General features: G+C 53.9%; 1 protein-coding gene across 1 annotated transcript in view; it reads left to right on the top strand.

Moving 5' to 3' along the window:
• HMCN2 (hemicentin 2) overlaps positions 1 to 23,266 on the top strand; it is a 151,608-nt gene that overhangs the window by 35,989 nt on the left and 92,353 nt on the right. The window contains exons 10-20 of the mRNA XM_012532841.3: positions 304 to 425; positions 2,294 to 2,566; positions 3,671 to 3,812; positions 4,289 to 4,416; positions 5,134 to 5,247; positions 7,472 to 7,621; positions 14,927 to 15,115; positions 17,282 to 17,377; positions 17,684 to 17,811; positions 19,435 to 19,579; positions 23,107 to 23,219. Of these exons, the coding sequence (XP_012388295.2) occupies positions 304 to 425; positions 2,294 to 2,566; positions 3,671 to 3,812; positions 4,289 to 4,416; positions 5,134 to 5,247; positions 7,472 to 7,621; positions 14,927 to 15,115; positions 17,282 to 17,377; positions 17,684 to 17,811; positions 19,435 to 19,579; positions 23,107 to 23,219 (1,600 nt within the window). The remainder of the gene's footprint in view (positions 1 to 303; positions 426 to 2,293; positions 2,567 to 3,670; positions 3,813 to 4,288; positions 4,417 to 5,133; positions 5,248 to 7,471; positions 7,622 to 14,926; positions 15,116 to 17,281; positions 17,378 to 17,683; positions 17,812 to 19,434; positions 19,580 to 23,106; positions 23,220 to 23,266) is intronic.

Below are 23,266 nucleotides of genomic sequence, written 5' to 3' on the forward strand. Positions count from 1 at the left end.
GCCATGGGCCTTCCTCAGCTTCTGAAAACTCAACCCATGCAGGCCCAGCTCTGTGCTGGTCAGGGCAAGAAGGACCCTCTTGAGAACCTCCCCGCTATGGTTGGAAGTCCAGGGCTCAGAGAGGGGAAGGCACTTAGAGTCACATAGCATAGCATGGGATTTGCATGTCCTTGGCCGTCTGCCTCTTCTTACCGAGTCTCCAGGAGGATTTGCGACCTCCCTTCTGGGCAAGATTCAGGGGACCAAGCCCCCCAGTGTCTGGACGAGGCTGGGGGACCGTCTCCAGCTCTTCTTTGTCCACAGGGGGTCAGGGAACAGCAGCTGGGAGATCCCGCGGGCCTCCAAGGCTGAGGAAGGCACATATGAATGCACGGCGGTCAGCGGGGCTGGGACCGGACGAGCAAAGGCCCAGATTGTCGTCACAGGTGTGTCTCTTTGGGCCTGTCCGCGTATCCCCTCCCCACTCCCTTCCTGATTTTTCCCTCTAGGATTTCCTCCCAGGGTTTCTCCATCTATGGGCAAGCATGCCAGCCAACTGCTGGGGCCTGTCCGTCATCCAGAGTCTGATGCCCACACGGCACCTGCTTGCTGGCTCCCCGCCCCCCCTCCCCGTTTGGGCTGTTTCACCCATGAATGGCCTGTGAGTCTCAGCTGCAGCTTGGACTGTGTCCGCCGCCACCAGCCTCAATCCCACCCCTGACCTCTTGGCCAGGCCCTCACAGGGGCCGCCGTCCATCCCGTCGTTCCCAACCCTTAATGCTTCCAGGTCCCGCCGCCGTGGCACCATTGAGCTCAGGGAGGCTGGCAATGCCACAGACCCTCCTAAAATGAATGGGCTTTATTTTTAAAATAATGAACCTAAGCTGTCTTGAAGAGGAGAAAAGGGGCCCAGGGAGAGATCAGCCGCTCTAAGTGGTCCTAAACTCACACAAAATCACGCATGCTCCCTGTAGGAAGACTGGAAACTATAAACCAGCAGAAAAGATCGGAATGACCTGTGATCGCTCTGTTCTAGAGATGACCTTGATAGCATTTTGATTTACTTTCTTTCAGACCTTTATCTATGTGTGCATTTTAACAAAAATGGGATAATATTACACGTTCTTAAAACAACCTGATTTGTTGTTCATCTAACACTGTAGCGGGTCAGCAAATATTTTACTATAAATGGTAAGTACAGAAAAGTAGAACAGTATAAGGAAATTTGCACGTGCATTTATTAGACTTAATGATTGCTAATCTTTTGCCATACTTGCCTTTTCATTTTATGGCCAAACCATTTTCTTTTAAATTTTAATTTTATTGGAGTGTAGTAGATTTACAACGTTGAGTTAATTTCAGGTGTACGGCAAAGCGATTCAGTTATACATCTAACTGAATACATTCTTTATCTACATATAACTGAATATATGTATATTCAGTTATACATACATTCATTCTTTTTTTAGATTCTTTTCTCTTGTAGGTTATCACAGATATGGCTAAACTCTTTTAAACTAAATTGTAGGCATCCTGACATTTCAGTATGTATCTCTTTTAAAAACATAGATTTTCCCATATAATAGATTCTATGATTACACCTAATACAATGAATAATAAGTAATGCCTTAATACTACTTAATTTTGTCTGGAGTCAAATTTCCCCATTAGTATCCTTGCGCATCATGGTTATTGACATGTGGATGCAGCTTTTTTCCTGCAGGTCCTGCAGACTGTCCCTGGATAGACGGTCTCTGACCTGTCACTTCTTACGACCTTTTCTTGTTGAGAGGGAGGGTTTCTTAGCTCTTTCCTCCTTTGGGGCAGTGGCCTTCCTTAGTTCCACATTTGGCTGCTACTTGTACAGAGAATCGCTCTGTACGTGTTACTCTTTCCCTCTTGAGGGTGATTTCCGAGGCTTTATCCCCCAGGGCAGAATTATTGGTTCAAAGGGTGTGAAGAGTGGTGTAGCTCTTGCTAAATATTGCAGTTGGGTGTTGTGTGGAAGGTAGGCGCGCACACGTGCGTGCACATGTGCGTGCGCGCGTGCGAGCGCACGCACACACGCACGCGCACGCACGATGCACGCACGCACGCACGCACGCACGCATGCACGCAGCCTCTTCGACTGGTGTGTGATGGTCGTGTGGTGGCGCCGTCCGGGCATGGTGAACAGATGCTGGTGAACTGCTCTGCTGGCTGATGTGTCCTCAGGAATGCGGTGGGCTCCGGGGTCTGGACACCACCAAGGCATGCAGGATGGCCCCCTCCCTGTGTCAACCCCTCAGTGCCTCCTGTACTCCTGTTCCTGCAGACCCCCCGCCGCAGGTGGTCCCTGTCCCCAACGTGACCGTGTCCTCTGGAGAGACCGCCATCCTGTCCTGCCGGGTCCTGGGCGAGGCCCCCTACAACCTGACGTGGGTCCGGGACTGGCGAGTCCTGTCGGCCTCGACGGGCAGAGTCACCCAGTTGGCCAACCTGTCCCTGGAGGTCAGGGACATCACCCCCAGTGACGGCGGGCGGTACCAGTGCATGGCCAGCAACTCCAACGGGGTCACGAGGGCGTCCGTCTGGCTCCTGGTGCGAGGTGAGGCTGCTGTCCTCCCAATTCAACACAATACCTAGCATTTCCCTCCAAAGTCCATCAATCCATCCCTCTGCCCAGACATCACCTCTGGCAGGCAATGTCAGCCCTCTCAGTGTTTTCTCAACCTTCAGAGGAAGAGGATTCTGTAGCCTTCCAGCCTAAGTGTAGTGGTTCTCACTGTTGGGAAGTTCATCCTCATATCTGACCTAAATTTCTACTGCTGTCGACCAAGCCAATTTCCTTGAGTCCTGTCCTCTTCGCCTGCCATTGAACACCTCCATTACCTACCCCTCTCAATATGCAGGACAGAGAGATGGAACAGTGGAAACTTCCGAAAGCCCAGAGATCAGACATGCTCAGCAGGGGTTGGGTAGCGCCGCCCAGATGGGGGTGGAGGAGGCAGTGGGAAGAACCCACGTCGGGAGTGCTGGTGCCTGGATTAGATACGAACCTAGGATTTAGGTCCACCCAGGATTTAGACAGATCCTCCTCCCTGGGGTGCTATCTCCCCAAGTGTAAAAGTGAGTGTGTTGGAACAAGTTTTCTCCCTTATGCTAGTGACTTTTGATTGGCTGCCTAGAGTGTGTTGAGAAGGATTCTGAGGCCGTATCTAGGCCACTGGTATGGGAGGGGCGTGTTTGCCATGTCTAGATGAGATGGCCCACGACGTCTGTTTGAGCCTGATGAGTCTGCTGCGCTGTGAGCTTTCCGAGGGCCAGGATAGAACCTACGTTTGCAGCCAATACTTGGGCAGACCTTGAGGTCCACTCAGGTCTCCAGCTCTGGCATCTCGACAACTCCCTAAGCCTCTTCAAAGTGCTCAGCTCACAGCAGAAATCCAGGGAGCTCAGGGCTCCCACTGGGGGGGGTACTGGGAATTCAGGTCCCCGTGTGGCCTGCAGATGTGCCTGGGAGGCTGCCTGGCAACACTCCCCAGTTCCCCAGCAAGCCCCTCCCAAGGATGCAGGCCCCTTGGGACCTCTACTTCCTTTGTCTACACTGGCTGTGGCTGCCGGGAGGGGCCGGGGGCCCAGGGCTGGGTGCCTGGGACAGCACAACTGCTCTGACAAACTCCTCCCCACCTGTCCACTCTCTGAACTGCAGAGGCCCCACAGGTCAGCATCCACGCCAGGTCACAGCGCTTTTCCCAGGGCATGGAGATGAGGGTCCGCTGCTCGGCCTCTGGGTACCCTGCACCCCACATTTCCTGGAGCCATGAGGGTCATGCTCTGCAAGAGGACAGCAGGTGAGGGCTCAGGGCTTGGAGGTCTGGGACTGGGAACAGGTGGACTCCCAGGGGAGCTCTCTGAGCCTCAGTCTTCTTAACTATTAATATAAATGGGGGAGTAGCATTTGCCCTGCATTCTTCCTGGGCTGATTTGAGGCTGAGGAGACACATCACTTGGGAAACGTAACAGTGTGGGCTCAGGGGTCAGGAGCTACAGCTGCAGAATCCAACAGACCTGTACTTGAATTCTGCCTCTGCCATTCAGGCTGTGTGACCTTGGGCAAGTCACCATACTTTTCTGAGCCCCACGAATGAAAAAAGAACATACGTAAAGTGCTGAACACACAGCCTGGCACAGAGCAAGCGGTCAGTGTAGAACGGTGTCACCAGTGATGTCGTTAGTTAATTTGTTATTAATAAGGACTGGGGCAACCCCATGTGACCCGACCTAACCAGCCTCTTGCTGTTGAACACGTTTCATGGCACGACTCCAGAGTCCGCGTGGATGCCCAGGGAACCCTGATCATTCAGGGAGTGGCCCCAGAGGATGCTGGGAATTACAGCTGCCAGGCTGCTAATGACATTGGCACAGACGAGAAGACGGTCACCCTCTACTATGCAGGTACTCAGGTCAAGGGTATCTGCAGGAGAAGGATCTCCAGCCCATCCTCCCTCACTCCCTCCCATCCCCAGATACTTACTGAGCATCTACTTTGTGGCAGGCACTGGGGCTACAGCAGTGAACACAGGGTCTCCATCCAGGTGGAGCTTATATTCTAATGGGGAGGCACAAAGCAAACATGCAAACACGTAAATAAGGTACTTTCAGATGGTGAAGATACTAGAACGAGCGCAGAGCAGGGTGGTGTGATGGAGTGACGTGCCCCTGGGCAGAGAGGGGAACGGCTGGTACACACAGGACCAGACCCTTGCCGCAGATGGGAATGGGAACAGCGTTCCAAGCAGAGGGATCGGGTGGGGCAAAAGCCTGGAGGTGGGAATGAGTCTTGGCTGCCCGAGGGGCTGCAAGGAGGCTGGCTGGAGTGAGGGGGCGGGGGAGGGGCAGGCAGCCCCTGTAGGGCCTTTAAGAACCTTGTAGGATTTCGGCTTTTATCTCAAGATCAATGAGGAACAAAAGGGGGGTTGGTCCCGGTAGTAACTGGCTTTGTAGAAACCAGCGGAGGCTACATCTTTCTGGGGTGACTGTCCTGGTTGGTGGGGGTTGGGGAGGAGGCAGGTGCTCAGCCCCACCTTGTCCCCGCCGCCCCTCCCCCAGCTGCATTCTCTCTCCAGGGAGTCTGTGGGTTGGTCCCCAATTCCCCGTCTGCTCCCCACACAGACCCACCGTCCGTCTCGGCCACGAATGCTGTGGTGCTGGCCGCCGTCGGGGAGGAGGCTGTGCTGGCGTGTGAGGCGTCCGGGGTGCCTCCGCCCCGGGTCATCTGGTATCGAGGTACACTGGGTGGGGCGAGCGGCCTGTGGGCGATCCCACTGGGGCCCTGGAGGGTCAGCTTTCCAGGACGGTCGTGGGGGGCACTCCGAATGGGGTGTCTGGAGAGAGAGGACCGTTTCTGGCAGCCCCACTCCCATCCCCAGGCCAGTGTCCACGCAGCTAATGCAGGTTGGCTCCGTGGTTAGGAGAAGGATCTAGAATAGACCTCGCCTTGAATTCTGGCTCCCCTGGGTGACCTCAGACAAGTGACTTGGTATCTCTGAGCCTGCTTCCTTAGCTGGAAAGTCAAAGATAGGTGGTTGGATGAGGATTAAATGAGTCCACATGTACAAATTGTTTACCAGGAGCCTGGCGCACGGGCGGGGCTCAGTGCTCTTAATGATGGTGAAGATGGCGATGTGGTTATCTGAGAGCTAGCAGTAACGTTAAGAGGGCTGTTCTGAGGCCCTCCTGCGTTAACGAGTGTAGAGGGTTTTGTCTGCGCCAGACGTTGAGCCGGAGTTTGAACAGGAGCTGCTCTTGCGCCCACACCAGTGGACCTGGGTCCTGGGGCTCCTGCCTCAGACTTTCCAGGGGCAGAACACTGGGCTCCTTCTCACGCACAGGCACCTCCCACCTGGATGCACTCCAGCCTTTGCAGCACCTGTCTGTGATCTTGTCAGAGCCTCACCTTGACACTGACAGGCAGAGTTAGCTCAGAGTTTGAGCATTTTGTCCACGGTCACCAGCTAGCGGTGGCAGAGGCCTCAGGACTCCTCACTCTGTGCTCAGGTCACTGCCTGTGGTGGCTGACAGCTCTACCAGCCCAGCCTGGGAGCCCCTTTATAAAGGGGGGATCTCTCAATGGAATGGTGCTCAGCCTTAAAAAGGAATGAAATTCAAGCCGTACAATGATGAGAATACAGTTACCGCTTAAAAATGGTCACGATAATACATTTTATGAGTTTTATTTAAAATTAAATTAAGGTTTTTAATTTGACTCCTATGGCAAAGAAAAAAAAAGAATGAAAAAAAACAAAAACAAAAGGAAAAAAAATCAGGCTCATAGCAGCTGCTATGTAGAAATTTCCCCCTACTTCTAATTTGCTGAATGGAGAAAATAATCTTTTATTTATGATATTTTCAGAGACATTTGCTCTAGTATGGTGTATTTAAGTAGTAAAAAAGTAAAAGAAAAAAATTTTTTCTTAATTTGGAAAAAAGCAATGACGTTTTGACACAACACAGATGAACCTAGAAAACATTATGCTAAGTGAAATAAACCAGACACAGAAGGACAAGTATTAAATGATTCCAGTTATTTGAGTGGAATCTCATCTATGAGATGCCTAGAATATGCAAATTTATAGAGACCGAAAGGAGAATGGTGGTTGCCAGGGGCTGGGGGACGGGGAAATGGGGAGTTAGTGTTTAATAAGTAGGGTTTCAGTTTAAGAAGATGAAAAAGTTTTGTGGATGGGTGGTGGGAATGGTTGCATGACAATGCGAATGTACTTAATGCCACTGAATGGGACACTCAGAATGCTTTAAATGGTAACATTTTGTGTTATGTATATGTATGTAGCACAATTCTAAGTGTAAAATATTAAGTTGTAAAAACAGTTCAGACTCAGCGTGGTCCCTCAGGCCTCAGGAGGGGGAGGCCTGGAGTTGGGGTGGGGGAACAGTGCACGAGGGAAATGAGAATAAGGCCTCAAAGAGGCGGAACTGGGGGGGCGACTGGTCATCTCCGTGACCCTGGGCTCCTCCCAGAGCTGATCCGAGCCTCCGTCTGCACCTGAGCAGAGGGTGGGGATCCAGGAGGGAGGCCAGGCAAGGAGTTCTTGGGTGGTGAGCCTGTCGCATTCAGGGGAACAGGCTGAGACTCACTTGTGGTCAACAAAGGGGCTCAGGGAGCTGGACCCAAGGGTGCTGACTTTAAAATTGTGATAAAATTCGCCTAACGTAACATTTACCGTCTTAGCCACTTTTAGGTCTACAGTTCAGTAGCATTAAGTATATTTACATTGTTGTACAGCCGTCACCACCATCCAAAACTAAAAATCTGTACTCATTAAACAATAGTGGTCCTGATTCTGGGGGGAAATCCTTCCGTCACCCACACCCCTCCGAGGTCCCTGCTTTGTGGAGTTGCAGGAACCCAGGGTCAGGAAGGCAGCCTGATCCCCTGGCCTCCTGTGGTAACCATGGGTACCTGCCTGATGTTTTCTCATCTTTGGTCCAGAGGGTCTTGAAATGATTCTGGCCTCTGAGGCCTCCAGCTCTGGGATGCTGCGAATCCCGGTGGCTCGGGAGAGGGACGCTGGCGTCTATACCTGCCGAGCTGTCAATGAGTTGGGCGATGCCTCTGCAGAAATCCGGCTGGAGGTTGGACGTGAGTGTACACCTTGTCCCCACTTGCCCTGCCCCTCCTGCCTTCCCCCTTCCCCGTCCCCCCCCACCTGCCCTATTTCTGAGCAGGGAGGAGAGGGTGGTACCACGTAGCCTGCCAGTGGGGAGTTTGCATCGTTTGGATCCAGAGCGCGTGGGATGGGGATTTTAGAGGGAGATGGTGTATGTGTTACCTCTTGCTGTGTAACGAATTGCCTTAAAATTTTGTGGCTTAAAACAATCAGCATCTATTGTCTCATGGTTCTGTGATTCTGGGAGTGGCTTTGCTGGGTGGTTCTAGCTCCAGGTCTCTCATGGGATGGCAGGTAATACCTTGGCCGGGGATGTGGTCATCTGAAGGCTTGACTGGGGCTGGAGAATCTACGCTAAGTTCACTCATGTGGCTGTTGGCAGGAGGCCTCTGTTCCTTACCCAGATAGGCTTCTCCAGAAGGCTTCTTGTGACATGCGTTTTCCCAGAGAAAGTGAGTCAAGAGGGATAGAGATAGAGAGAACGTCCAAGGTGGAAGCTGCAGTCTTTATAACCAGTCGCAGTCTTGGAAGTGACATACCATCACTTCTGCTATATTCTGTTGGTCACCCAGACCAACACTGGTATGTGGTGAGTGGGAGGGACCACTCAAGTGTGAGAATCCCAAGAGGCAGGGGTCACTGCCCATCACAGAGATAGTTTGGTTCCAGCATGGGTGTCGTCATCCCTGAGACCTGAGTTCCAGTCTCATCTTCATCACTTACCATCTATGTGCTTTGGTCAAATCATTGACCCTCAGTTTCCCCATCTGTAAAATGGAGCTGACCACACTACTTCCTTTGTTGGGTGGCTGTGAGGCTTCAGTGATGCTTAGCACAGGGTTTGGCCCATTGTGAGTGCTTAATGAAGGGAGAAGCTATTATCCCCTTTTTACAGATGGGAGGTTTGAATCCTTCTGTGGCTGGTACATGGCCTTGGCTGTGATTGTCATGATGTCTAAGTTCCAGGCCTGGATCCTGGGCACTGGGAATTGCTCGGAAGTTGTGGGCACAGCTCCTTGGTGCGCTGAGCTGGGGCGGATTGTACTCTGAGGGTTGACTGTGGCCATGACGGGAAAGACAGGTACTGGGAGTTCTAGGGAAGTGCAGTGAGGCTCAGTCGGGAGGGTCTGGCCCTGGGGGAGATGGTGCCAACTCAGGCTTGGGGATCCTCCCCATCTGTTCCATCATCTGTTCCTCCAACATGTGGTCACCTTGTAGCCAGGCCCTGTGCCCCAGACCCTGTGTTGGGGCTACAATGGCATCTGCCTTTGTGTTGTTCTCGGTGTCCAGAAGAGAGATGGTAAACAGACCATTAGAATACTCAGTGTACTGAGAATTTGGAAGTGGCATCCTTGGGTCCTGTGCCCAGAGAAGGGGGCTAAGCCAACAGTGGAGGCCGGGAAGGCTTCTTGGAGGAGGTGATGTCTAAGCTGAACCCAGAAACAGTCAGGTGACAAGCTGGGGAACAGTGTTCCAGGCAGAGGGAACAGCATGTGCCGATCTCCCCATGGCAAGAGGAGTAAGGCAGCGAGTGAGGCATAGAGAGGGTGGGGAGGGGATGCTGGGGCAGCTGCCCAGTTGTGGGTCACTCCCGGCCTTGGGCTAGGGAGCCTGGTGGAGTCTGGGCTTTGTTCTGTGGAGGCGGTAAGAGGTTTCTAAGGAGGAGACTGATGTGCTGAGACTTCCCCTATCTAGAGTGCACCGTGTGGCTGAGCTCTTGGGTGGGGTGGGTATGGAAAGCCACAGGCCTAGAGCCTGATAATAAAAATAGAATAAGTCTTCCGTGAAATCTGCCACGTGCCGGGCCAGCTCTAAGTACATTTCATGTCTAGCATAGAATCCTCATAACAACCTTTTGAGATGGGCTCTACATTATCCCTTTTATAGATGGAGAAAACGAGGCACAGAGAGGTTAAGTGCCTTGCCCAAAGTCACACAGCTGGTGAGTGGCAGAGCTGAGATCTGAACCCAGGGTCCGGGCCTTTAGCCCCTGCACTTGATCCTGATGCTCCCAGCAAGGAGGGCTTGGATGTTGCTTCCCCACTGTGAGCCTTGGGCTCCTCACCTGCAAGATATTTCTGGATGTTGTGTGAGTGAGAGATAAGAAAGGCCTCGGACACAATGGGCTCTGAAAAATGTCACTGTCACTGTGATTAGTCAGTAGGTTCTGGGTGAGCAGAGAGGGTGCTCCAGGGAGGGCTGCCCTTGGCATTGTTACAAGCAGTCATCCTTTGCTCTGTGTCTAATTTCTGTCCAGCAAAACCTTATGTCTTTGGGGCCCAGGCTGACATGCCTGTTCCTTCACCTGTTAGCCATTGGTCTTGGGGCCATTTCCCCAGGTGAGAGGTGGCGGGGCGGGGGATGGCTGGCATCCCAGAGGCAGGCTTCTGGGGCACGGGGCCACTGGTGGCCTCTGGCCTTGAGGTCAGGGACGGCATGGACAGTGGCCCAACACCTGTGTGTCTGGGGCGAGCTGGCCTGGCAGCAGTGGTGGGAAATTCAATTTCCTGCCCATCTGGGTGGCAGCTGTGTTGCAGCCTTCCTGGCCAGGCTGGCAGAGCCTGCCAGGGCTGAGAACGCGTGGGCGCTGTGCCCACTTCCTGCTGTTCAGCTGGGAACTGGCTTCCTGGTGGTATTTGGGGCACAGGGAGGACGGCAGCCTCCTCCTGTACTGCCAGCAGGTGCCTTATTTGTGGACCGAGCCTGCGAGGTGATTTTGCATCCCCTCTGGACCTGGCATGTGGCTGATAAGAGCCCTGAATCAATGTCCTGGTCTTGCTGCTTGTCTGGCCAAGTTATTTACCTTTCTGAGCCTCACTTTCATCATCTGTAAAATGGGGATGATACTGATAGAGGCTGTTCACAAGGTCCTTGAGAGATTTAATGAGATAATGTGCTTCCCTCAGGGCTTGAATAGAATACCTAATCAATACACGGCCTGTGGGCTGGACCAGGCTGACAAGGGCCTGGCGAGGCAGAGTGAGGCGGAGTGATTATCACACGGCTGGTGACTGGGCTCCACGGTCGGCACCCGCTCCTGGAGCTCAGTGCTCTATTACTTTTTTTTTTTTTTGGCCACGCCACTCGGCGTTCGGGATCTTAGTTCCCTGACCAGGGATCGAACCCATGCCCCCTTCAGTGGAAGTACAGACTGAGTCTTAACCACTGGACTGCCAGGGAAGTCCCACTCTTTCTATTACTTTAAAACTGCCCTGAGCTAAGTTCCCTTTGCCCTGCTGGATTTCTCTCTCAATGGGTGTTCACTCAACCCTCTTTCTATCCTCTCATTTTAGTCTCTGCTTCTTATTCCCAACTCGGAAGCCCCTGATTGCTGGGTGAGTGAGCAGGGGAGCTGGGGGTGTGCTTTTGTGGGAGCAACGACCCTCTGGCTAGCCTGGGGGAGCAGGAGAGAAGCAGAGCTGGGCTCTGTGGCCAGTGCGGTCAGTATCTGGGTGGCTTCTCTATCAGGCACAACAGGCAAGGGCCCAGAGCCCGTGATACTTTTAGGGCTGCTGGGCAGGGCTCTGATTTTATTGCCATCAGAAGAAAAAAGTGAAGAATAATAAATAGATTAAAAACAAATCCGGATTGTGTTTGTCTTTATAAACAGTCATAAAATATCATTTAAGGGCTTCCCTGGTGGCGCAGTGGTTGAGAGTCCGCCTGCCAATGCAGGGGACACGGGTTTGTGCCCCGGTCTGGGAGGATCCCACATGCCGCGGAGCGGCTGGGCCCGTGAGCCATGGCCGCTGAGCCTGCCCGTCCGGAGCCTGTGCTCTGCAACGGGAGAGGCCCGCGTACCGCAAAAAAAAAAAAAATATATCATTTAAAATATTCTTTTGGGGGCTTCCCTGGTGGCGCGGTGGTTGAGAGTCCACCTGTCGATGCAGGGGACGCGGGTTCATGCCCCGGTCCGGGACGATCCCACATGCCGCGGAGCCGCTGAGCCTGCGCGTCTGGAGCCTGTGCTCCGCAACGGGAGAGGCCACAACAGTGAGAGGCCCGCGTACCGCAAAAAAAAAAAAAAAAAAAAAAAAAAAAAAATATATATATATATATATATATATATATATTTTTTTTTTTTTAGGGAGGAAAGTCATCCTGCAGCCCTGGCCAATGGGGCTATGGCTCCAGGCTCGACTGAACGATCTTTCTATGGGGAAAGGAGTCTTCCCGGGAGGTGGATGCGGAGGCCATCCCCAGCATTGTCTCATTCACAGATACCCTGGAATTCCCTCTAAATGCAGGGCAGGGCCTGAGGCCAGCCTCTCCCGTGGCCACCCTGCCCGTCTACACAGACTTTGGGCCTGAGACGCCGTCCCTCTTCTGACCGAACTGAGTCAGGACTGATGGGAGCTCTCCTTCCTGAGCTGGTGCATCCCCTCCAGCTCTGCCCCAGGGCTCTGAGCCACAGGAACTGGGGGGATGGTGGAGGAGGCTGGGGGGCTACAGCGTCTCCAGACAATGATAAAGAGTCCTGGAACTTTAAGATACTGGAATCAGGGTAAAAACGGTTACCTCTTTCTGGATGGGGAACTGAGGCTCAGAATGGTGAAGGGGTTCATCCGCGGGTGTCCAGTGGGGCAGGGGCAGCAGGGGGGCCCTGCCCAGGCTTCAGGCTTTCAGGCTGGCGTCCCTTGCCCTAGGGCCCAAGTAAGAGGAAGGGACGGCCTCACCTCTGTCAATTTCACTTTGCTGGAAATCCCTGGGGTGGAGGGAGTGGCCCAGCAGTGCTGTTAAACGAAGTCTCAGCTTTGGTCACACCCTCCTGTCCTGCCCCATCCCAGCCTGGTGGCTGGCATCCTTGGTGGGGCTTTTCTGTCTTCTGTGGTGTTCCCGGTTCCCCCGCACAGAGCTGCGTCCCCGCAAAAGCGCTGCAGCTATCAGGTGATGAGACCTGTGCCTCTCCAGGGAGCGCGGCAGCTGCTGTGATGTCTGGCTGTCTCTGGGCACTCGCAGCTCCTGACCCGGAAACCTGCCCAAGGTCAAGGCAGAAAGGGCTGTGCACGGGGAAATCCGGTGGCTGTGAGGCCAGCTCACAATCCCTCCCTGCGGAAGGTCACCTGAGTCTGTGAGGAGGGGTCTTCGAGCCTGAAAGCAGAGGCGGCTGAGCCTCGCGATGGGACCCTGGAAAGGGCGTGGGGCTGGGAACCCGTCCCCACAGGATCAGGGTGGGCCCCGCCCCCGCCCCCGCCCCCGCCCCGCCCCGCCCCCGCCCCGCCCTTCCCTCGGGCTTCATTCTCCCAATCTGCACAATGAGGAGACCAGAGGACCTTCAGCTCTGGTGTACAGGGTTCTGAGGTCCCGCCTTATTTGGGGGACTTCAATGAGGAGCAGGGGGATGGCTGCACAGGAGACGGAGTCACAGTTTTCTGGGCAGGATGTGAGTCGGGATTCACCTCTGAAAGAAGATGGAAGAGATGCCAGGTTACCCCTGAGTACTAGGGGGTACGGGGGTGCGGTGGCTGAGAGCCTGGGTCTTAGCAGCAGCCAGACCTGGGCTCTGATCCCAGCTCTGCCACTGACTTTGAGCTGCACCTGGGGCAGGTTCCTTAATCTCTCTGATCCTCAGTTTCCCCATCTGTAAAATGGGGTTGTGAAAATACCCACTTCATGAGTTTATTGAGGCCATGAATGAACTCTAAAAGCACCATCACCATGCCTGTCACTTAGTAGGTTTTCCAAATGCTACCCTTTGTACATGTTATTTGCTTACCATTATAAGTCAGCTGTCCTCTCTCAGGGGAGGAATTCAGGACGAGGCCTGCCTGGAGGAGGGAGGTTTGAGCTGTGCCCTGCCGTGGGCTGGGCAGAGCCGGGGAGGCAGGCTCTGGGGGTACCTGGCCCTGGAGCTGAGCCACGGCTCTGCTCAGGATGGGAAGAGGGGAATAGCAAAGCTCTGCCCCCAGGGCCAAGGCTCTGCAGGACCAGTGACGCCATCTGAGGCACCTGGATGGAAGGCTTTCTTGGATTCTGAGCTGAGGCAGCTGCCAGGCCCCAAATGAGGAAGAAAAGCAACTCGCGGGTGGTGTCTGAGGTTGGGTCCAAGACTGTCTTCCTCCTTGCAGTGATTTTCCAAGTTGTGCTTCTATCTCCCTGGAACTTCCCTACTCCCTGAGGCCAAGAGGGAAATTTGATGTCATGATTTGGACGGATGGGGGAGATTTTTGGGGAGAGACAGCAAGAACAAAAGAGGTGGAGGTTTTTCCACAATGCTGGACGCAATGGGTTCAAAACAGGCCAGGGACCTTCCTGGTTGCAGGTCTGGGGACAGGGACCTGAGGACAGTGCCCAGAAGCCACAGGGAACAGGGCCTGGACCTGTCTGGCATTGGACCTGCTTCTGGCCAGCAGAAAGGTGGAAAGGATCGTGAGCTTCTGTTTTGGGAAATAACCTATTTCCATGCCCGCCCCCCCCATCATAAAAGTAAGAAAACACTTAGAAAAAAAGTTTGGAAGAAACACTACAAACCATTAACAGTGGTTACCTTGTGGAAGGTCACGGGATTTAGAGTGTGTGGAGCAAAAGTTAAGGAAATAAATCCTCGTGTGTTGCTTGGATTTTTTTTTTCTTTTTTTTGCTTGGATGTTTTATAACTCAGGTGAGCAGGGCTGCCCTTGTTTGCATCTGTTATCCTGGTGTAATTATTAATATGGCTCTTTTCACTCTTAAGTGTCCCATTTGGACCATAAAGTATAAGATCAAGTTCTTTATAGGCTTCTTTTGATGTTGTAGTAGAGATTTATGTGCTTCTTACAACACGTTCAACAGCAGAGAAGGATGAAGCATGGTAAAGATGAGCTAGAACCTCCCCACGAAGTTGGCTCTTTGGGAAATGGTTGCCGGAGTCTAGGAGACCCGTGAAAGGAAGCCCCCGTGGCCCAGGAAGAGGGCAAGGGAGGTGACGCGCAGAGCTGGTGGGGCTCCTGTGGCGGAGGGTGACTTGCAGCCCCTCTGAGGTGGGCTTCCCAGGAGGTGCAAAGAGCAGAAGCAGGAATGTTGCTCCCCCGTATGGCTGGGCAAAGTGGGGTCCCTGAGACCCCACGTAGGGTGTGAGGACTTCACCCTGCCAAAGGGCACTTGCTCTCCTCCTCATCCTCAGGAGCTTTCAGGGTGGACCTGCCAAACTTAAGTTGGCCCCGGGAGCCCTGGGTATGAGTCAGGTTCATGAGGGCGCGGCTGGAAGAGGGAAACGCCCCCAGCGACCGGAGGGGAGGCAGAGGCCTCTGAACAGTGCCCTGGGGGCTGGGTGAGGCTGACCGCTCACCTCCCTGCAGATGCGCCCCAGCTGACAGAGCTGCCCCAGGATGTCACCGTGGAACTGGGGAGGAGCGCCCTCCTGGCGTGCCGGGCCACGGGCCGCCCATCCCCTATGGTCACCTGGCGCCGTGGAGATGGCCAGCCACTGGGGCCCGGGCGGGGCAGCACGACTGGGCGGCCCGATTCAGGAGTGCTGTTCTTTGAAAGTAAGAGATTGGGGCTGAGGGAGGGTGGGCTGGGAAGACAGAATGGCTTCCGACACCCTCAGCCCCCAGACTGGGTGGCCGGGAGCAGGGCCCTGACCCCCAGTGCTGACCATAGGTCAGGCTGTTGCAGGGTCATATTTCAGTTGGGTGACTCTGGTCACGTCATCCCACTACTCTGCACTGGTCACAATAGTGATAATGACAATACGTACCACCTGGGTTTAATAACAGGCCACCTTAAGGAGCTATTGCGTGAATAATACACGTAAATCCCTTAGCACAGTTCCTGACACATAGTGTCATATGTGGTAACCATCATCCTCACCATCCTCACCATCACCACCATCCTCATCACCACCATCCTCACCATCACCACCATCACCATCACCATCCTCACCATCCTCACCATCACCACCATCCTCACCATCACCACCATCACCACCATCATCATCACCACCATCCTCACCATCACCATCACCACCATCACCATCACCATCCTCACCATCCTCACCATCACCACCATCCTCACCATCACCACCATCATCACCATCACCATCATCACCATCACCACCACCATCACCATCCTCACCATCACCACCACCATCACCATCATCACCATCATCCTCACTGTCCTCACCACCATCACCATCACCATCCTCACCATCACCACCATCCTCACCATCACCACCATCACCACCATCCTCACCATCCTCACCATCACCACCACCATCACCACCATCACCATCCTCACCATCACCACCATCCTCACCATCCTCACCATCATCCTCACTGTCCTCACCACCATCACCATCACCATCCTCACCATCACCACCATCCTCACCATCACCACCATCACCACCATCCTCACCATCCTCACCATCCTCACCATCACCACCATCCTCACCATCATCACCATCATCCTCACCGTCCTCACCATCCTCACCATCACCATCACCATCCTCACCATCACCACCATCCTCACCATCACCACCATCATCGTCACCACCATCCTCACCATCACCGCCATCACCATCATTACCATCACCACCATCACCACCATCACCACCATCAATCACCACCATCCTCACCATCACCACCATCATCACCATCATCACCATCACCACCACCATCACCATCCTCACCATCACCACCACCATCACCACCATCACCATCACCACCACCATCACCACCATCACCATCCTCACCATCACCACCATCCTCACCATCCTCACCATCATCCTCACTGTCCTCACCACCATCACCATCACCATCCTCACCATCACCATCATCCTCACCATCACCACCATCCTCACCATCCTCACCATCACCCTCACTGTCCTCACCATCCTCACCATCACCATCACCACCACCATCACCATCCTCACCATCACCACCATCCTCACCATCACCACCGTCATCACCACCACCATCCTCACCATCACCACCACCACCACCATCCTCACCATCACCACCATCACCATCCTCACCATCCTCACCATCACCACCGTCATCACCATCACCATCATCACCATCACCACCACCATCACCATCACCATCCTCACCATCACCACCATCACCATCCTCACCATCACCACCATCCTCACCGTCCTCACCATCATCCTCACCGTCCTCACCATCCTCACCATCACCATCACCACCATCCTCACCATCACCATCATTACCATCACCATCCTCACCATCACCACCATCCTCACCATCACCATCATCCTCACCGTCCTCACCATCACCATCATCCTCACCGTCCTCACCATCCTCACCATCACCATCACCACCATCCTCACCATCACCACCATCGTCCTCACCACCGTCATCAGCGTCACTGCTACAGCTCCTACTTACTGTGTGCCAGGCCGGTGCTGAGCACTGTATTTGCATTATCTGTTGACCCCTCCCACTCACACTACAGCGTGCAGTTATTGATAAGTTATCCCCGTGCTACCCATGGACAAGCCGAGGCCTTCTCACCCTTCCAAGGACTGGCTGTATCCCCCAGCCCTCTCCTCCCTGCCATCCCAGCCCTCCTACCTAACCCCCGCAGGGCCAGACTGTGACAAGGGCGAGTCTGCACCTGGGGAGCTGGAGCCTGTGGGGGCTGGAGCCGTGATGTGCTCTGACAGTCAGGCCTGCCTCTTTCCTGCCCCTCAGGTGTGATTCCTGAAGACCAGGCCCCGTATGTCTGTGAAGCTCAAAATGTCTTCGGGAAGGTCCAGGCAGAGGCCCACCTCCTTGTGACTGGCCATGGTTCGCTGGTGGATCTGGAGAGGAGGGTTTGGGGGGGACACCAGGCACCCTCAGAGACACCCCCCCCATGACCGCCCATCCTTTGGGGCAGGTGTGTCCACAGCCAGGTTCTCCAGGAGGAGCATCTGGACCCCTACTTCCTGGGCAGTGTGCCCCAAGAAGTGTGTCCTTTGACCCTTTGGGGTCCCCAATCCTGATGCTTCCACTGGTTCCCTGGGGAGGAGACAGTGGGGAGTGGGGGCCTCTGTCCCCCGGATGCCCACCCACAGGAGTCTCGTGTACCCACACTGTCTCCTCTCCCGATAGCACCTCCACAGATCGCCAGCAGTGCCTCCACCGTCCGGGTGCTGGAGGGGCAGCCCGTGTCCCTGCCCTGCATCATCCTGGCTGGGAGGCCCCGCCCCGAGAGGCGCTGGCTCAAGGCCGGCCAGCCCGTGAGTGCAGGGCCCCTCTGGGTGCAGGGGAGGAGGGCGCTGTCACGTTCACACCTCGGTCTCTGCTTTGCGGTTCCCCTGTTTTGGAATGTCCTCTTCCTTCCTGCTTCTTTCCAGAACCTTCTCTGATAACACACTGATAGCATCCTTCCCCCTCTAGAGTCCTTGGCCAGAGGAGCTTGTGCATCGTTAGTGCTGTGGGCGGGGGCACAGACGCAATGCATTCGTCCCCCCCGTTCGGATGACTCCAGGCAGAGACGTGACCCGAGCGGCTGAGCATCTGCCCGGCTCCCTGGCACACTGCTGGCTGCACAGGGGCTGCTTCGCCCATTCCCATCCGTTTGGTTTTCTTTATTTCCCTCTATTTCCTTTCTGCCATTCACTCCTTCGCCTCTCCCTTTTCCTCCATCCTTCTGGCCTATCCTCAGACATCCCGCGGTCCTTGTGTCCTGGAAGCTATAAAAGAGGTGCCCTTGTCCCAGCAGACGGCAGACGCTGGACACGCAGAGAGGCAGTGACTATGTGACCCGGTGGCTGCCCTGGTCCCGGGCCTGTTGTTCCGGTCCCTGATGCGGTGCAGACAGGGTCCAGCTCCCGGAGCAGGGAGGCTTGGCTGAGCCTTCCGCAGCCTGTGTGATTAGATGTGACCCCGAGGAGGACTGTGCCTGGGCACGTAGGCTGGGGCAGTGAGGAGTCTTCCTCAGTAGACTCCGATGGGCACGTGGGGAGGGGTGGCCCTGGGCCTTGTCCACACCAGGACAGGAAGTGGCTGGAGACGCAGAGCTCGTTTAGTTCAGTGGGGATACCGGGTGGACCTGCGCCTGCCCAGCTGCCGAGTGCGAGGAGCAGAGCCCCCCTCGAGCTCACTCAGCCTGGAAGGGCCTGGTACCGAGACAGCCCAGGAGCCTCTCCCGGAACCAGAGTGCAGAATGTGCGGTTGGGTTCGTGGAACAGGGACAGGGAGGCTTAAAGCGGGCTCAGGCCTGGTGGAAAGGTTTTGGGGCCCCTCACCAAGGATGGACTGGCTGGACATCTTTATAGAGGTTGCCCCAGGCCCCATTCTGGACCAGCGCCACCTGCCCCACCCCGGTCCTGATGGGGACAGATGTGGGCACCCATCAGGAGTGGCTTTCTCTGCTTCTCTCTCTGGGACCACATCCGATGCGGCCACACCCTGCTCCGCTCTGCATGGCTCTGTTCTCTCCCCACAGACGGGTTGTCCTTCCTCTCCGTGGCCTCAGCGTGCAAGGGCCTTGGAGCTTCAGCCCCGACTTAGTAAAGGCTCTGGCTCCAACCCTGCACTCCTGGGAGAGGCTCCCATCAGTCCCCTCGGGTCAGGTGTCTTGCCCTGGCCCAGTTGGCCCTGGGAGAGTGGGGTCAGCGGGGGGCCAGGGGTCGGGCCCACCTGGCCCTGAGGGTCTGTGGGGGGGTGGATGAATATCAGGGAAGGGGTAGGAGCATCACCGCCCCCCCCAGATTCCCCCACCCTCTCCAAACCCCTGGCCTCTTGGTCCAGTCTGCTCCCTGCTGGCCTGGTGGGCGGTGAGGTTTCTGGGGTGCTCTCTCTCAGCTGGCTCTGAGTGGGGCCCTCGGCCCAAGCTGGTGCTTCCTCACCCTCACCAGCTCCCACCGGGCAGCCAGCATTCCGTCCGAGCAGATGGCAGTCTCCACCTTGACCAGGCACTGTTGGAGGATGCAGGGAGGTACACCTGTTTGGTCAGCAACATGGCCGGCTCTCAGCACAGGGACGTGCAACTGGTTGTCCAGGGTGAGTCCCGGGGTGGTGGGGGCAGGATGCGATGGGGGAGGGCACCCAGGGGGAGCTTGACCTTGAACATCTCTGTTTAAACAAATTGCACAAATAATACATATTCACTGTAGGAAATTTAGAGATTGGACAACCCCCCGCCTCCAAAAAAAAAAAAAACCCAAAACAAAACCAACCAAACAAAAAGCAACCTCCCTTAATACCAGCAGCTAAGAAGAACCAGAATAATTTTACGTTTTGGTGTGTATCTTTCATACTTTATACACACATGAGTTTGCACATGTACGTATACACACACTGTATATATTTATATAATATATACATTATATATACTCTTTAGATATGTTGTATATAAATTATTTTTGCATGATATATATTCTTTATATAAATTAGGTATAAATCCTTTGTGTACACATACATAGAAATAGTTAGAAACCAACTGGAACCAGGTAATATTACTGTCTTGCAACCTGAGTGTTTCTTGTGACAATATTTTATGACTCTTTTCTGTCAGTAGTACTCAGAAGCTGTGGTTCAAGGCTGCATGTCCCCTGTTTGGATGAGCCAGGAGTGTCTAACCTGTCCCCTAGTGTCCTGTTTCTCACCAGCATGAACACCCGGGGATAAACATCCTCATGCTTGGGCTTCCCTGGTGGCGCAGTGGTTGAGAGTCCGCCTGCCGATGCAGGGGATGCGGGTTCGTGCCCCGGTCCGGGAAGATCCCACGTGCCGCGGAGCGGCTGGGCCCGTGAGCCATGGCCGCTGAGCCTGCGCGTCCGGCAACAAAAAAATCTTCATGCTCCACCTGTGCCCACGTGACCAATTCTTTCCCTAGGATAAACTATGGTTGTGGAATTGAGTTTTGACTCACAGAGATCGCACATTTTTAGGGCTTTTCGTGTATTTTGTCCAGTTACTTTCCCACCCACAGCGTTGGAGAGTCCCTGTTTCCCTTCACGCACCCAACCAGGTACCACCGTTCTTTTTAACGTAAAACAAGAAGTTTAAACTAAGTCTGGTTATGTTTCGTCATTTGCCGCATATGTTAATATCCTCTTTTTGTTTGTTTGTTTCACTTGTTTTATTAAAACCCCGAGGGATGAGCGGGAAGAACCCATCATTCCCCGTTTTGTAGAGGAAAACTGAGGTGCAGAAGAGGCTGGGTTTAGAACCCAGCTGTCCTGTCTCCTCGTAATTCCAATTAATAAGAGCGATCAAAGGTTGGGCATGTGTCATGTGCCAGACCTCTGAGAGGTTGTGTGCAGGTTTCACTTAATTTCCCTAACTGCTCCAAGAGGTGGGTTTAAAAGACCCCACGCTTCTTTGACGTTAAGGAAGCTGAGGCTCCGGGATGGAGGTAACTCACCAAGTCACGGGATCAGCGGAGGCTGCCTCTGTAGAAAGCCTCACGCCCTAACTTCCCACCCTGCCGCACAGCCTCCTCTGTGCAGTGGCGATCGAGCCCGTCTCTCTTGGCTAATTTCATTTCCGTTCAACAAACGCTAATCGACTTGCTGGCTTTTGCCACCTGGGAAAATCCAGAAGGGCATTTCCCACCCTAAAGGAACTGAGTGTTACCGTCAGAGCCCTTGGCCTCTGGCTTTCCCTCCCGGTTCTGGTTTTTCCATGCCCGTTTCCCCCTCCCCTGCTCCTCTTGGAGACATCCCTCACTCCCGCCCTGTTCTAATGCCTGCAGCTCTGGATGGCGCCCAGGACAGATTTTGCACTTGTTTTCAAGTTCACTGTGTCCTGTGAACACTATTTTCTGCCGTTTCTCATACGTCCATCCCCAGAGAGTGAGCAGGGAATTAGGGTTAATTTAGCTTTTTAGCTGACCAAGGAATACGGGTACCAAAAGATTAAGTGGTTTATCCAAAGTCCCACAGTTAAGAAACGGCACAGCTGGTTCCTAAGCACAGGCTGCCCTATGTCTGGGGCATGAATTTACAGCAGTGGTGGCTGTCTTCTTCTGTTAAAATTGTTTTTTTTTTTTTTTTAAATCATGATAAAATAGGGACTTCCCTGGCAGTCCAGTGGTTAAGACTCTGTGCTTCCACTGCAGGGGGCACGGGTTCGATCCCTGGTCGGGGGACTGAGATCCCACATGCCACATGGCACGGCCAAAAAATAAAAAAATTTTAACAATCATGATAAAATATACATAATATAAAACTTGCCATTTTAACCATTTTAAAGCCTACAGTTTAGTGGCATAAATTAAGTGGCATAAGTGGCATTCACATTGTTGTGCCACCAGGTTCGTTTGCTCAATGCACAGCAAGCCAAAGGGCTGAGACACTGAGGTTTGCAGCGGAGAAAGGATGTGTTCACAAGGCAGCCAAGCGAGGAGACAGGAGAGCAAGCCTCAGGTCCACCTCCCCAAAGGCCGGGGGCTTGGGGTATTTATGGGATAAGGAAGCAGGGTGGTCTTAGGCGTGGGGAAAGGTGATTGCAGGTAGGGCAAAGGTGAGGTAATTAGTGTTCTGTGCAGGCGTATCTGGGTTACTTGCTCCTTCCTGGGATGCATGTTCAAAAATGGAGGCGCCTAGCATGATCTGACGGTGGGGTCTTTGGCCCTCTGATGTCAAAAGGTCATTCACCAGATACCTGTGCAGGCCCAGTTTTAGGGTCTGTGGTCCCAACCAGTCTTAGCTGGCTTGAGCTCGAACTAGACACCAAGTTCCTGGAAAACAACTCAGACAAACATCTTATTATTTAGGCTACATGAAGCTTGGAGGGTCTGCAATTTGCAACAAAACAATTAAGCGAACTTGCTAAGTGAAGGTGGGGCTCAAGCAGAGGGGTTTTTAGCAAGCTGTAAGGCAAGCCAGGAATTTCTGTTAACCCCATGGGGCACAGTTTCAGGATGGGTTTTTTTGTTTGTTTGTTTGTTTTTTTGCGGTACGCGGGCCTCTCACTGCTGTGGCCTCTCCCGTTGCGGAGCACAGGCTCCGGACGCGCAGGCTCAGCGGCCATGGCTCACGGGCCCAGCCGCTCCGCGGCACGTGGGATCTTCCCGGACCGGGGCACGAACCCGCGTCCCCCGCATCGGCAGGCGGACTCTCAACCACGGCGCCACCAGGGAAGCCCCAGGATGGGTTTTTTGAACCCTGTAGGGCACGGTTTCACAACCATCACCACCGTCCATCTCCAGAACTTTTTCACCTTCCCAAACTGAAACTCTGTACCCGCCAATTCCCCATTTCCCCCTCGCCTAGCCACTGGCCGCCACCCCTTTGCTTCCTGGCTCTGTGAACCTGCCTGTTCTAAGCATCCTGTGTAAGTGGAATCACACCGCATTTGTCCTTCTGTGTCTGGCTTATTTCGCTTAGGGTAACATTTTCAAGGTTCCTGCACGTTGTAACGTGTATCAGATGCTTGTTCATTTTTAAGGCTGAATAATATCCCACATGGACACACCACATTCTGTTTATCCATCCCCTCTGTTAGGATTGTTTCCGCCTTTGGGCTGTTGTGAGTAATGCTGCTATGAACTTTGGTTTATGAAATTGGTTTGTTTTTAAAAGTGCCACCTAGAATCCAGCCCACGGCCACCCACCATATCACCAATGAAGGCGTTCCAGCCTCTCTCCCCTGTGTAGCCTCAGGAGTGCCCACCCCTACCGTCACCTGGACCAAGGTAGGTGAAGCCTGTTGCCACAAAGGTAACCAGAGAGGTAGGCCCAG

The sequence above is a fragment of the Orcinus orca genome, chromosome 6, assembly GCF_937001465.1.
Source record: "Orcinus orca chromosome 6, mOrcOrc1.1, whole genome shotgun sequence".
Classification (NCBI taxonomy): domain Eukaryota; kingdom Metazoa; phylum Chordata; class Mammalia; order Artiodactyla; family Delphinidae; genus Orcinus; species Orcinus orca.